The 13,067-nt window shown below is 46.9% G+C and overlaps 2 protein-coding genes across 4 annotated transcripts; one reads left to right on the plus strand and one right to left on the minus strand.

Moving 5' to 3' along the window:
• Positions 1 to 8,238, minus strand: KCTD6 (potassium channel tetramerization domain containing 6). 3 transcript variants are annotated; one of them, XM_069866071.1, is made up of 3 exons: positions 7,879 to 8,238; positions 2,642 to 2,750; positions 1 to 1,397 (listed from the first exon to the last, which is right to left on the minus strand). In XM_069866071.1, exons 2-3 carry the CDS (start codon positions 2,666 to 2,668, stop codon positions 711 to 713), a joined length of 714 nt encoding a protein of 237 aa, XP_069722172.1. In that variant the 5' UTR covers positions 2,669 to 2,750; positions 7,879 to 8,238; the 3' UTR covers positions 1 to 710. The 3 variants fall into 3 exon arrangements, with proteins under 3 accessions (XP_069722172.1, XP_069722175.1, XP_069722174.1); XM_069866074.1 differs by lacking the exon at positions 7,879 to 8,238 and adding an exon at positions 5,812 to 5,830; XM_069866073.1 differs by lacking the exon at positions 7,879 to 8,238 and adding an exon at positions 5,079 to 5,248.
• A 360-nt stretch (positions 8,239 to 8,598) lies between these two features.
• PDHB (pyruvate dehydrogenase E1 subunit beta) lies at positions 8,599 to 12,812 on the plus strand. The gene is made up of 9 exons (XM_069866068.1): positions 8,599 to 8,724; positions 8,828 to 8,935; positions 9,007 to 9,069; positions 9,152 to 9,187; positions 9,285 to 9,570; positions 10,293 to 10,403; positions 10,990 to 11,081; positions 11,564 to 11,705; positions 12,069 to 12,812. The coding sequence occupies exons 1-9, from the start codon at positions 8,614 to 8,616 to the stop codon at positions 12,212 to 12,214; spliced, it is 1,095 nt and encodes a 364-aa protein (XP_069722169.1). The 5' UTR covers positions 8,599 to 8,613; the 3' UTR covers positions 12,215 to 12,812.
• Positions 12,813 to 13,067: the final 255 nt, after the last annotated feature.

Genomic DNA, 13,067 nt, shown 5'->3' on the forward strand with positions numbered 1-13,067 from the left:
TTCTGTATTTCACATTTTTATTAGCTTCTTGCTGGCAGGCATTACAGTTGGGAATAATATTGCACCAGGCATTAAAAATACGAATTCTACCACTGGGACATTTTGCATTTAGAATCCAATATAAACATTTCTAATCATATTTCCATGGCTACAGATAATATTTGGTTGCTTGGTTTATATGCATAGAAATAAACAGTTGTCATAACTGTAAGAAATTGTACTTATCAAGTACTTTTAAAGAGTGGGATTTGTTTTCATAGAATATTACAATAGTGTTTATTGATTTAGAAACGTGATTAGTCTACAAGATAGCAGGTTTTCCTCAGTTGCATCTTAAATTCTGTTTGTTTCTTCCTCCCAGTTCCGTAGCATTAGTTGGATTAGAAACCATTTAAACTGAGTTAATTTTAGCACTTTAAGTTGCGTCAGAGAATTGTGTTAATGACACAAAATACCCTATTGTACTAATTCTTTGGACTCCCTCTTTCAAACAAAAAGGTGTCTTGACAGAACAGGCACATGCATGTTTTTTTCTGAACAGGACAAAAGGACAGAGCTGCTAGAGAACGAAACTCCTCCAGTCCTTACTGATAAACAATAAATAGTTGTATAAAAAAAGCCCACATTGTTGCTTTAATCAAAATCCAGACTCTCTCAGGGATACTGTCCAACTAAGTTGCTAATCACTGAAGTGGCTCCTGGAGTTAGAATCAGTCATCTGTTTTCCGTGCCAGTCTACAGAAAGTCCAGTTGTGCTCCACTGTGTTTTCATTGGCACGCTCGCTCATATGATGAACTCTGGTATTCCTAATCGTGAAGCCTTGCTTCGTGATGTACTCCATCAGATGGACTCTGAGCGACACTTCCTGGTGATAATCGCACGGCCCAAAAGTGAAGGAAACCTGGCAGTCCCTGGTGTCCATCATATGCTTATTCCACTTCGTGAAGTGGTTTGAAATGCCTTCCAGTAATGAATGGACTTTTGTTGTGATCGTGAGCTGCGTGATGATTACAGCCACTGGGTTGGAGTACTTGGAAAGCTTGCGGGTGCTGGACAGCTCCACCACCTCCTCAAAGGTATCCACAGGATACAGCGGCTTGGGGTCATTAAGACACTGAATTAGTGGTTCAATCTGATAGAAGTCCGCCTCCTTACGAAGTAGGTCAAACTCCTTGAAGTCCAGTGGCAAAGTGAGCTCTGAGGTCCTTAAAAAGTTAAGAACATAACGGAAAAGTGGTCCATCTCTGTCAATAAAGTAATTGCCCTGAGAGTCCCTGGCAGTGGGGAAGTCTCCCCTGAACATGGCCCCAAGCATTGAGTCAGGATATCTCGTTAGAGTTGTGAGGGAGGTCGTATACATGTGTCCACCCACATTTAGCGTGACTGGATCAGTCATCTAGAAAGAGAGAAATTGCAGAGTTTATCAAGCCACCACAAGAAGATTCGATCACCTCACCGACACGCAGAGCAAATATGGTTTGAAACCTGCAGGCTCTGGAGAGACTCACGCTTCTCCCATTCCAAGCCTTCAAGAGGTGTTTGAACACGAATAAATCCAAGCGACCTAGCAACAAGGCACAACTGGCAACTAAACAGGATGACACTTAATATTCAGAACGCGCGTTTCCAGAATGCTTTGGAAATCTTAACAACTGAGCTACTGTCAAAGAAGCAAGTTTTGCATTTGGGCAACAAATTTTTTCCTACTCTACAGATGGGCAAATGAGAACAGAGATTTCCTGAAGAACAAGTTAGTCTGACAGAGGCCTATCAGTGCTCCTGACTTTCACAATCTGTCTCTCATTCTAGAACAAGAAAAAAAAAATAAAAAGAGAGAAAGACAGACAGACAAATCAGCTGAACAAGTCTGAAGCCTCTTTCTCTCCCTCAAAAGAGGATGACAGTGCAAGTTTAGACAAAGGACCAAGAGCTAACAATCCAAATAATCCATGCACCAGTTAAGAGGTATCATTAAAACAAACAAAAAATAACTTTCAGCTTATAACTTTAAAAAGAAATATTTATTAGCAAATTAGCATGCTGCATAGAAGAGGGGGGCCAGAACACAAACCAGTCTGCATCAGCTTCCAGACAGCACATGAGGAAGCAAGAGAGAAAGGAACATAAATCCCATCTGGCCACCAACCCTAACAACCAGGACTGAGGCCAGCCAGAGAAGAGAGACATATGCACGGCAGCAGAATGTTTAGAGAAAGAGAAGAGGAGAAAAATAGGATGTGTTTGTCTAGTTGGAAACAGGGTTTACAAGGAAAAATATTTTTCTTTATAAATAAAATTATGAAGTCCTAATAAAATGACAAAGTCCTTAAAGTTATATGCAGGAGGCACAAACTACTTTCAGCTTTTTTTATGTTAGGAAAATGGTAATAGTGAGTTCCAGGCATCAGTTAAGTACTCACTGTTTGTACCTAGGAAATACAAATCTGAGCTCTCCCCACAAACAGCAAGTGAGGTGAAACACCCCTGAGAACGTGAGCAAGCTGTTGTAACAAGCACAGTTTTTCTTCTCACATGACTGAAGTTCTGGGTTTACACAAGACAGATCTGGAAGGACTCTTACCGCAGGATCTTGAAAGCTCAGTTGTACCACACAGCGCACAATTACAGAAGCTCACTTACCATATATCCCCAGTCTCCATTATCCATCTGTTCAATTGCTTGAACTGTAGTATTCCAAGTTTAACAGAAGGCTGCTGAAAGGCTATGCAATTCACCTCTTATTATCTTCCTGCAGGAAAAACCACACACAAAAACAAAGAACAAAACATGGCAGACCATCAGTACCTACAAGAACAACCAAGGGGAATGCTTTCTAATCAAAGGCAGGCTCTCTGTCAGGAGAGCAGCCAGCTACAAAGCCATATTAGCAGGAGAATCTACAAAAGAGCTTTTCCCTCATTCTCCCTACACGCTACCCACAGGACTGCCTCCGGAGCACATGGGTAATCACTTTACCAGCTGTCTGACCATCTCAGATTGTTAAATAACAAGCAATGTGCCTCTGAGGATAATGTACATTCACAAATGGACTACCTTCACCTGGCAAACAGAGTACTTTGAAGACAGATGTCCTTTTCCCAATTTAAAAAGGTTTGTTTAGCCACCATTGAGGGCATACATGTGATCCGTTAATATTAGTCAAAATTCCCATGCTCCAGTTTCAAACTCTGCAGAAGAATAAATCAAGCACGAAAGTCAATGAAAAGTAAGAAGAAAAAAAAATCTCACTGTGGAATTAATAATTCAGTAGTGGAGAACTACAATTGATAGCATTAATCTACAAAGAGTACGAATGGACTTCACAGACACATACATGCTCACAAAAGAAATCTCTTTAGGGACAAGCCAGAAGACATCAAACACGTTTTCAACACTGCTCCAACAAAAGCAGTTTGAGAAGTGGTTCATGCCGTTCTTTCCCAGAAGATGCTGAACTGCTGACTTGCATAACAAGGAGACTCTCTCCACACGAGCATGGCAAGGGAAATCCACAGCACAGGTTGTGCAACTTGAGGCTCTGGCAGGGGGAACAGCGAACGACCCCAGACACCAACAGACTTTTCCAAAGGTAGCCTGTCAACCACGCCAAGCGATGCACGGACAGAGAAGCCAGTCATCAGTAAGCCTCTATCCCTACTCAGAGCCTGTCCCTCTGCTAGAGCTGCTGAAAATTTAGGTCAGTCTGTTTTAAGAAGGGTACAACTTCTCAGCTTTGTTTATTTTTATATCTTAAAGATCACACAATTACCAAAACTTCTGCTCCCATCCTCTTTACTAGCAAACTTCAACACACACAGTCACCCAGCCAAAAGCAGCATGAAGATTTAGCTGAGCCAGAGCCCTACATTCCAAAGCAACTGAAGGTCCACAGTTAATTCCCAACCAAAACAATTACTTTCCCTTCTCATTCCTAGCAAACAAGGTCAACCTCATTCACCACAGAACAAGGCAGCACATCCCACCTCTCTGGGTCCAGCTACCCTGCCCAAATCCACAGCCTGGGTACAACAGCGTCTGGCAGATCAGACCTTCAGGGGCTAGCAGCATGAGCACAGCCTCAGCTGCATTGGAGAGCAGAAAAAATCCAAGAAACGGGATATGAAAATCATGAGGTCAGACAACAAAAGACTGAGGAATACTAAGATACAGAACTAGTCGTACCAGGATCCTATTTTTACAAATTAGAGACAGAGCATGCCTCAAGAAAATACATTAAAGCACATCCACCCCCCAACAGCAGATAAACCTGGAACGCCAGCTCTTTTGCCAACCTCTGTAATTATTTTTTTTTAACTGCTCACAAATCAAGAAGTGAATTCATTCAGGTTTTCTTTATTTGGAATTGTCATTCAAGTACAGCTCATTAGCTTTTATCAATAGCCACACCTTTCAAATTCCAGCACCTATATGTGTTCTTCTGGTCAAGTATAACATGCGGATGCATTAAACCCATAGGAGACTGGTACAGGTTTCTGATATTCAAGGTAAACATTCACTTCAAAGTGAAATGATGCAGCCAGACAGAAACTTCGACAGAAGTGATTTGCAGTCTTAATAGAATTAATTTGAATTATACATGCAGAATATTCCTCAGAAAGAGAGATGTCCATCAGTTATTTAAACTGATGGACAGACACTATTTATTTTGGTCAGCATCTAAGTTCACAGTACAGATTAATCAAGACTTCCTTTAATCAGAGAAAGAAAATGATGGCACTGCCTGTCTGTACGAGGGCATGAACTAACTTTTGATCACAGCACTGCTATGTAGAATCATAGAATCATAGAATAACCAGGTTGGAAGAGACCCACCGGATCATCGAGTAACACCAGAGCAAGTAATTTAGGAGAGTAATTAGCTGAAAAAAACCCAGCCCTCAACATATAAGCAGCATTGAGAAGTTTCACTACTCTTTGCGTAAGGACTCAGTGTCACGGAGCACGCACAAACCTCCCTGGCAAAGCCAGTGCTGGAAAGAGATGCACAAGGTGAAGGGACGATACTGGGAGGCCATGTTAAAATGCTCGAGCGTGATCACAGCTACCCCCTGCTTACCTCATCAGCCTGGGAATTTCTAGACAACTTCATCAGCAGAAACAGCTCTGTTCAGGTACCACCTGAGCTTAGGACCAGCAACCACATCACAACAAGGGTGAGGACGTATGCCCTTCACGATGATTGCCCTTTCAATGATGCTGTAAATTCTTCCTGAATGAAATATAATGATGCATCACAGACGCTCGCAGGTGGGCAGACGCTCGCTCCATCCATACCCTGGGATGGGCAGCCTCAAGCCAGGTCTTGTCCCTGGGTCACACAACAACATACCACACCCAGGGACAGCCTCACTAAAGTGGCTACTCACATCCAGACAGCAGAGGACATGCAGCCATATCCAAAGACAGCCTGCCTTTAATAACTGTAACAAACATTCAGTTAAGATGAAACTCAGCCAGACAAACTGCTGACACCATTTAAGCGAAACTGGACATGGTTCTGTGGTGAGAGAAGCACGCTGATTGTGTCAAACCACAGTCCTGCTTTCGTTTAAGCTGCTTCTTCAAGCAGGGAGAAGACGGGCAGCGTCAGCACGGTCATCATAGCTGCTGCCACAGGCCAGCACCAAGCACATCCAAAACTAGAAAGGTACAATGAGAAGCGAGCACCTTTGAAGAAAAGTGCTCAAGTCATCATTTCATACTTAATACACCAAATTGGACACCTGCATTTATAAACTGTTCCCTCTCATTTCACGTATTATGACTCAGAGGATTACAAGGCTATTCACCAGCAACACTACTGCAACAGGTAGTCCCATTAACTTCAGCAGGGCTTCTCCCAGAACAGAACTGCTAACATGCAACCATTTTGCAAGGTGAAATTCAGAGAAAGCAAGTGAGAGTCAGCTGCACATCTGCATCTGTGAACAAACATACACACACGGGCTCAGGACAGGCCCAGGAGATGTCAGCAGCACTGCCAAGTGTCTGCACTGCATCTGGTCAAGGCCACAGGCTACACACTGCACCTGGAGAAAATCATACTGTGTGTCATACACAGCTACTTAAAGGAGAGGCAGAAATACACCTATGAGTTAAAAGTCAAGAGGCACTAGTTCCATCTAGTTTTTCCAACAAAAGAATTAAAGAATATACTACAGCACTAGTCTTTAATGGACAGTTTGGTATCAATATTGCAACACAAACTGTTTAACATCAATTACCTTAGATTTGTAGGCCAGTCCAGAGTCGACAGGAATTCTACCCCTGGCAACTTAAAAATTAAAAAGAGCAAAAACAGGACTCTACTTAAACAGATAAATATACCTGGTATTTCAAGCTACTCGCCCACTTAGTGAGCTCCCTGCCTCTCACACTTCAATGTCCAAAGATGATAAAAAGGAACTCCTGTCCCCCAGCACAGTTGTGCTGCACACAGACAGCCTCTCTATCCCCCAGCCACTCATAATATTGAAAAGTGAGTTTTTATTGTAATTCATTATTGGTGACTCACCCGAATGGACAAAATCTAAGCTAGCATCAGTGATTACTGTACTCCACCACACCGTACAGCAAAGCTATAGTCTGCAGAACAAAACCACGAGGATACAGCAATGTGCTACCCTAACCAAAGAGGAGGCAAGTTCTTAAAACAACTCATTACTGAATCTTCTGGTAATTCAGATCAGCTTCACTAAAGAAAGTATTCACCACCTTCTACACATGTCAAGTTTATAACGACTAATGTAGTTTATTAAAAACTAAGTTAGTTCTTGCGTGTCTTTAGTTGCTTTTTACTTAGTCCTCACCTCAGGCAGGAAGGAAGAATGCTCACACCAACCACTCAGCATTTTCACTCTTTATGTCTAATTGCTTCACTGTAAATTCCAAGCTCCTGAGTTTCCTTCCCTCCCCTGAGGAGCTCTACAACATCCTCGTTTTAAGTTCAGGTTCCAGACTTTTATTTGAACTGCTACTGGCTTGAAATGCCCATGTTGCTTTGGCCCTCCTCTCATGAGAGCTGAAAGACCCTTGCATGTAGCCTTGTGCTGCTGCAGGAATCCAAGCCACCCAGGCTTTCAGCACCTGTGACAACAGTTGGGTTTTACCCACATACATTGCTGCTGGGAAACTAACAGGTAGCTGTCTGCGCATGGAAACGTGTCCAGACGGCTTTGGAGAAGTGTCAGAAACACCGAGTCTCCCTGCACATACCAGCACATGCACGGACCGAGCAGCAACGGCAAGAAAAGGGCAGAAATCCTTCTCGTGACCCCTGGCCAAAGAGGGGACCCAAGCCTGCATCTGGAGCTGGGAAGCATCTGTTTCCATCACAGAAAAGCCAGAGAACTCACTGTAGAAGAACACTCCCCAGGATCACAATGATTCAGCAAAGATGCTGGAAACGAACCCAGACATTCTGCCTCCCCCCTGTCAGTGACCCGAGGCCACACCCTCGCCCTAAACCAGCGTCCCAACTCTGCCTCCTCTCCCCGGTGGGCCAGGAGGACCCACTCCCTCCCAGCGCAGGGTGGGACCCGCATATTCCAGACCCTTCCTGCTAGAGATCCGCGCTGGGCGCCCTGGCTCCCACCACGGCTCCCCTCCCCAGCCCAACCGGGAGCAGGACCCGCGCACCGGCTGTCCCCTCCCCACCCTAACACCGGGGCCCCGCAGCCCTCCCCCGGCTCCGAAAAGGCACCGGGAGCCCAGCCCTTTCGCCCCCGCCCGGGACGCGGCCTCAACGCGCTCCCCAACATGGTCCGAGCACCCCACCCGCCCCGGGCCGCGGGCACCCGGCCCCTCCGCGCTGCCCGGAGCCAGGGCAGGCCCCGCGGCCCCGGCCCGGCACTCACGGGCGCAGCTCCCGGCGCGGCGACAGAGCCCGGTGGCGGCAGCAGCAGCAGCGGCGGCGGCGACGGCGACTGCAGGCGATCCCGGAGCCGAGCCGCCGGCGCGGGCGGGGGCGGAGCGAGGGTGCGTCCCAGCCAAGCCCCGCCCGGGCCGCCCCACCCCCGGCACCGCCCCCGTTCGCTTCAGGGCCCGCGGCCCGGTGGCCGCGCTCGGGCCCGCCTCGGCCCTGCGGCCGCCGCGGCGTCACCGGCGGGGCTGGGAGGGGCGCGGCCCGGGCAGCCCCGTCTCCGGAGGGCGAAGCCGTGGCCGCGGGCGGGGCGCTGGAGCCCGAGCCATGCGCCTCCCGGGCAGCGCGGGGGTCGGGGCGCGGGGCCTCCCGGCGGGCCCGGCCGCCGCCGCCGCCGCCACAGGGGGACCGGAAGTGGCGCGCGAAGGGCCGCGCATCCCGCCGCGAGACGGAGCTCTCGCGAGAGTTCGGGCGGCGCGCGCGCCGTGCTGGGGCGGGGCCGCGAAGTCACATGTGGCGCGGCGGGTGTGGTCTCGCGATCACTGGGGCGCGGCCTCACCACCGCGGGGCAGCGAGAGGGGTGTGTTTTCATCGTCACGTGGTATGAAGGCGGGACCTAACCGTGACGTGTCGCCCTGGGGGCGTGGCCTCATCGTCACGTGTGGCGCAAAGGGGCGTGGCCTCCCTGTCACGTGTGCGGCGCGGCCCCGCGGTAGAGGACACGGCCAAGATGGCGGCTGCGGCGGCGCTGCGGCTCCTGGCGCGGCGGGGCCTCTCCGCAGGGCGGCCGCTCGTCCAGCAGCGCCGCGGGATCCGCCTCTCCGCGCCCGCCGCCATCCAGGTAGCGGGGCCGGCAGAGAGGGGCTGGGGGAAGCGCGCGGGGGCGGCGAGGGGCGGCGCGGGGCCGCGCCCCCGCGTCCTGCCCGCCTGCCCGTGTCTCGCAGGTGACGGTGCGGGACGCGCTGAACCAGGCGCTGGACGAGGAGCTGGAGCGGGACGAGCGCGTTTTCCTGCTGGGCGAGGAGGTGGCCCAGTACGACGGCGCCTACAAGGTGCGTGGCCGCCGTTCCCGGGGCGGGCGGGAGCCTCGGGCGGGCCCTGACCCCCCTCCTCTGCCCTGCAGATCTCCAGGGGGCTCTGGAAGAAGTACGGGGACAAGAGGGTGATCGACACCCCGATATCGGAGGTGAGGCTGCCCCCACACCCTGCCCTGGCCGTCCCTTCGCAGGCTGCTCCCCGCTCTTACCCTTGGTTTCCTTCCCTTTCAGATGGGCTTCACGGGCATAGCGGTCGGTGCTGCCATGGTTTGTAAATTTACATTCCGTTACTCCCAATTAAACCCTTAAAATAAACTTGCTATGCGCCGAGATGTACTAAAATATACTTTGATATATCAAACAGGCGGGGTTGAGACCGGTCTGTGAATTCATGACGTTCAACTTCTCCATGCAAGCGATCGATCAGGTTATAAACTCTGCTGCCAAGACCTGCTACATGTCTGCGGGCTCCATCGCCGTTCCCATCGTCTTCCGGGGACCCAACGGGGCATCCGCGGGAGTCGCCGCTCAGCACTCGCAGTGCTTTGCGGCTTGGTACGGGCACTGCCCGGGACTGAAAGTTGTTAGTCCTTGGAGCTCAGAAGATGCCAAGGGTCTGCTGAAAGCATCGATCCGCGATGATAATCCAGGTGAACGCAGGCAGATCATGGCAATACCTAGCACTTGATTCTGAAAAAAATGTGTCTTCCCCTCCTGCCTCATTTAAAACAACCACCTAAAAAAAGATTGTTAAACTCCAAAACGCTTTAGGTTGCTTTACTGCAGCTTTAAGGTACTTGCAGAGGCGCAGAAATATTTATTCTTTTCCTAACAGTCACTTGCCCGCTGGCAGCAGGCTGATTTTGTGCTGTTACCAGCTGCGTGTCTTTAGTGCCACTCTGGGTAACTTAGAAGTATTTATGACTCTGTCATAGAGGGGTTAAAAAGGATGCAGATGAGGCAGGAGGAGTTCCTGCATGTGCAGCGTCTATATATAAAACTCATTTTTATAGATCATTAAATTTGCACAAATGTCATTCATTAAAAGTAATGCAGTCTTTGTCTTTATTTCTCACAAACGTGCATGAAAAATCTTAAGACCTTTCTAAAACTAGTGATTCTACTGTCATCTACCAAAAGTCAACTATCTGATCTCGTTTAAGACTGATTTTAGACAATTTTTTAAATAATTCAGCATTGAAGTAATGATTGGGATTTTTATTTATTTATTATTTAGCTGCTACTCCCAGGCTGAACTCAAGTCCTTGTTACCTGGGTGGGCTTTGTGTATTGATCTGTCTATTGCAGTACTTCTCATCATTAGTCCAGTGCCTGCAGATGTATGCATTAATCTAAGTATGTTTTCTTCTAGTTGTGATGCTGGAAAATGAATTACTGTATGGTGTTCCCTTTGAAATGTCTGAACAGGCACAGTCAAAGGATTTCCTTGTTCCAATTGGAAAAGCTAAAATAGAAAGGGAAGGTAAGCCAAAGATACAGTTTGTTTCCTTATTAACTGAAGTGCTTGGGGAGTTTTTTAATATCTTAGCTATTCAGCATGCTGCTCTTATGGGGTACAGGAAAGTATTTCAATGTTAAGTGTTCAAATGTAGTACATTTTATTGTTCTGTTACCCATATAAAGAAAGATCACCTGATTCTCTGTATCTCAAAGTCTACCCTTCTGTAGGATTTTCTCTGTAGTAGAGATGGAGAAGGTGATGATCACTTTAGTATGTATGTCAAAAAATGCAGAAAGAGATCATTGTAATATTTCAGCCCCATTTGTTCATAATTCACCACTGAATTTATGTGAATGTTTGAAAATGATGATCTGAAAACTATATTAAACATCTCTTCAGTTCCCTGAATTAAAGGATAAAGTTTGTCAGCATAGTCCTTCCACTACCACTGTTCATGTATGGGTGTGGAATACTCACCACTTAAAATATACGTAAGGAACTTAAATTTACAAGAGAATCCTAACTTTACCTTGAAAAGACCTCAAGGTCCAGAAAAAAGCTTTAATTCTTGAAGTTTTTTTCTTTTGTCATGCTTTTTCTGTTCCAGGAACTCATGTTACGTTAGTGTCACACTCAAGACCTGTTGGGCACTGTTTGGAAGCAGCTGCTGTACTTGCCAAAGAAGGTGTAGAGTGTGAGGTAGGTGGGGTTTCTGTTGCTTTTTTCTTTTCCTGAAGTAGAGAAAAATGCAGAGGGTCTTCTTGTTCAGGTGCTGCAAAATTCAGCGTAATAGCTTTGAGCTGCTTATATTTGTAAATGCCTTACCAGCATGTGCATTTCACGTTTCTGAATTTCACCTTTTCATCACAAAATTAACACAGAACTAACGATTTTCAGATTGACCCAACTGTCTGGTGAGCAGAACAATGACAGTATGTATTAGTATGGTTGTATCTTGATATAGCGAGACTCGCCAATCTGGGATTTCCCAAGAGCCACCAAGAACTGTTGTGAGCAGTCTCTGCCAGAATAAATCGTTAGAAATTTTATTAACTCTTAAATCTTGTATTCAAGTTAAAACAGATTAAAAAAAGTGCTAAAGGGCACTGTACCCAAACGGTGGTAACTGACAGGCTCAGACCACAGCAAAACTCACACAGTCCCTACGTGTTCCCCTCCAGGTTATAAATCTGCGTACCATTCGACCAATGGATATTGAAACAGTGGAAGCCAGCGTTGTAAAGACAAACCATCTTGTAACTGTGGAAGGCGGCTGGCCACAATTTGGAGTAGGAGCTGAAATCTGTGCCAGGATTATGGAAGGTACCAAGTTTTGCAGTATATGTGTCGATCTTATTCCTTAGTCTAAATCCTGACAACTTCCTGATAAAGCCAGATGAAGGCAAAGTGAGGGGGTTATATCTAAGGATCTTGAGCCTAGCTGTCTTGCTGTAGAGATTATCACAGTGGATCCCACTCATCCTCTGCTGCAAGTAATGCTTATCCCACTGTGGGAGAAGCAGGATAGAAGCTTTTTGTCTAAACCACAGTACATGAAGATAAAAGAGCAGGAACAGCACTCACTGGAATGTTAGAGCTCTGGGAACAAAATTGTTTAAGGTTCAGAAATAGAATTGAGAGAAAACCCATAGCACATGGCAACCTGACCACTCTTTTCTGTTTCAGGACCTGCCTTTAACTACCTGGACGCTCCAGCCGTGCGTGTTACTGGTGCAGATGTTCCAATGCCTTACGCAAAAATTTTAGAAGATAACTGCATACCTCAAGTGAAGGATATAATATTTGCAGTGAAGAAAACATTAAATATCTAAGTTGTAAATACACATTTTAAAGTCATGCTTGTATCAGTGGTGTAGGGCAAGCTGTATGCGTAACTTCTGTTCTATAGCTACGTGAACTTTTGTACAGTGGGGGAAGTACAGTGACCCCCTAGGGTATTTATATGGGGTTACCCTCTAAGCCACACTTCATATAAGCAACAGTGTAATGTGGTCATGTTTGTTTGTTCAACAGTACAGGTGGGTTTGTGGTACTGTAGGTGGACAAGTCCCATTCTAAATTCAGATTGAGGTAAAAATCCTCTGTTTCTGCTTGGCTTGTAATTACCAGACCAGCTGCATTAAACTGCCTGAGTGAAGAACTGCAGTAAGCAAGAGGGGTCCCTGGAGTCCAGCCCTGGAATGCTGTACAGCTCTCTCAGAGCCCATGGTCATGAGGCTTATTAAAGGTGAATGATCAGACTGGAGCGGGTGAAGCCTTGCTTTTCAGTTCAACATTTAACTCAACTACCCACATTGGAAGCCTGTGGTGTGGGTTAAGAGATGGCTGACGTGTTTAGTTTGAAGAGCACTCCAATCATGCAGGAAGGGGTCTGCACAGGAGCTTAAATAAAGACTGTGATCCTCTTGAGTGTGTGATGGGAAACAGTACCTACTTTTTTTCACTAACTGCCACATACAGTGATAACAAAATACTTGCCCAGATGCTTTGCTTTATGTATCTGGGTTTTTAAAAGTCATCCAATGGGCTGACAAGGGCATGTTCAAACTATAGCTGTTACAGTGCCAAATAACTTATTTCATTCAGACTCACCGACGCTGGGGCTGAAGCAGTTGTGTAGATTGTGTTTGAAGAGCTGAGAAGCGGCTGCAGCAGCCTTTGAGC

The sequence above is a fragment of the Phaenicophaeus curvirostris genome, chromosome 11 (assembly GCF_032191515.1).
Source record: "Phaenicophaeus curvirostris isolate KB17595 chromosome 11, BPBGC_Pcur_1.0, whole genome shotgun sequence".
NCBI lineage: Eukaryota > Metazoa > Chordata > Aves > Cuculiformes > Cuculidae > Phaenicophaeus > Phaenicophaeus curvirostris.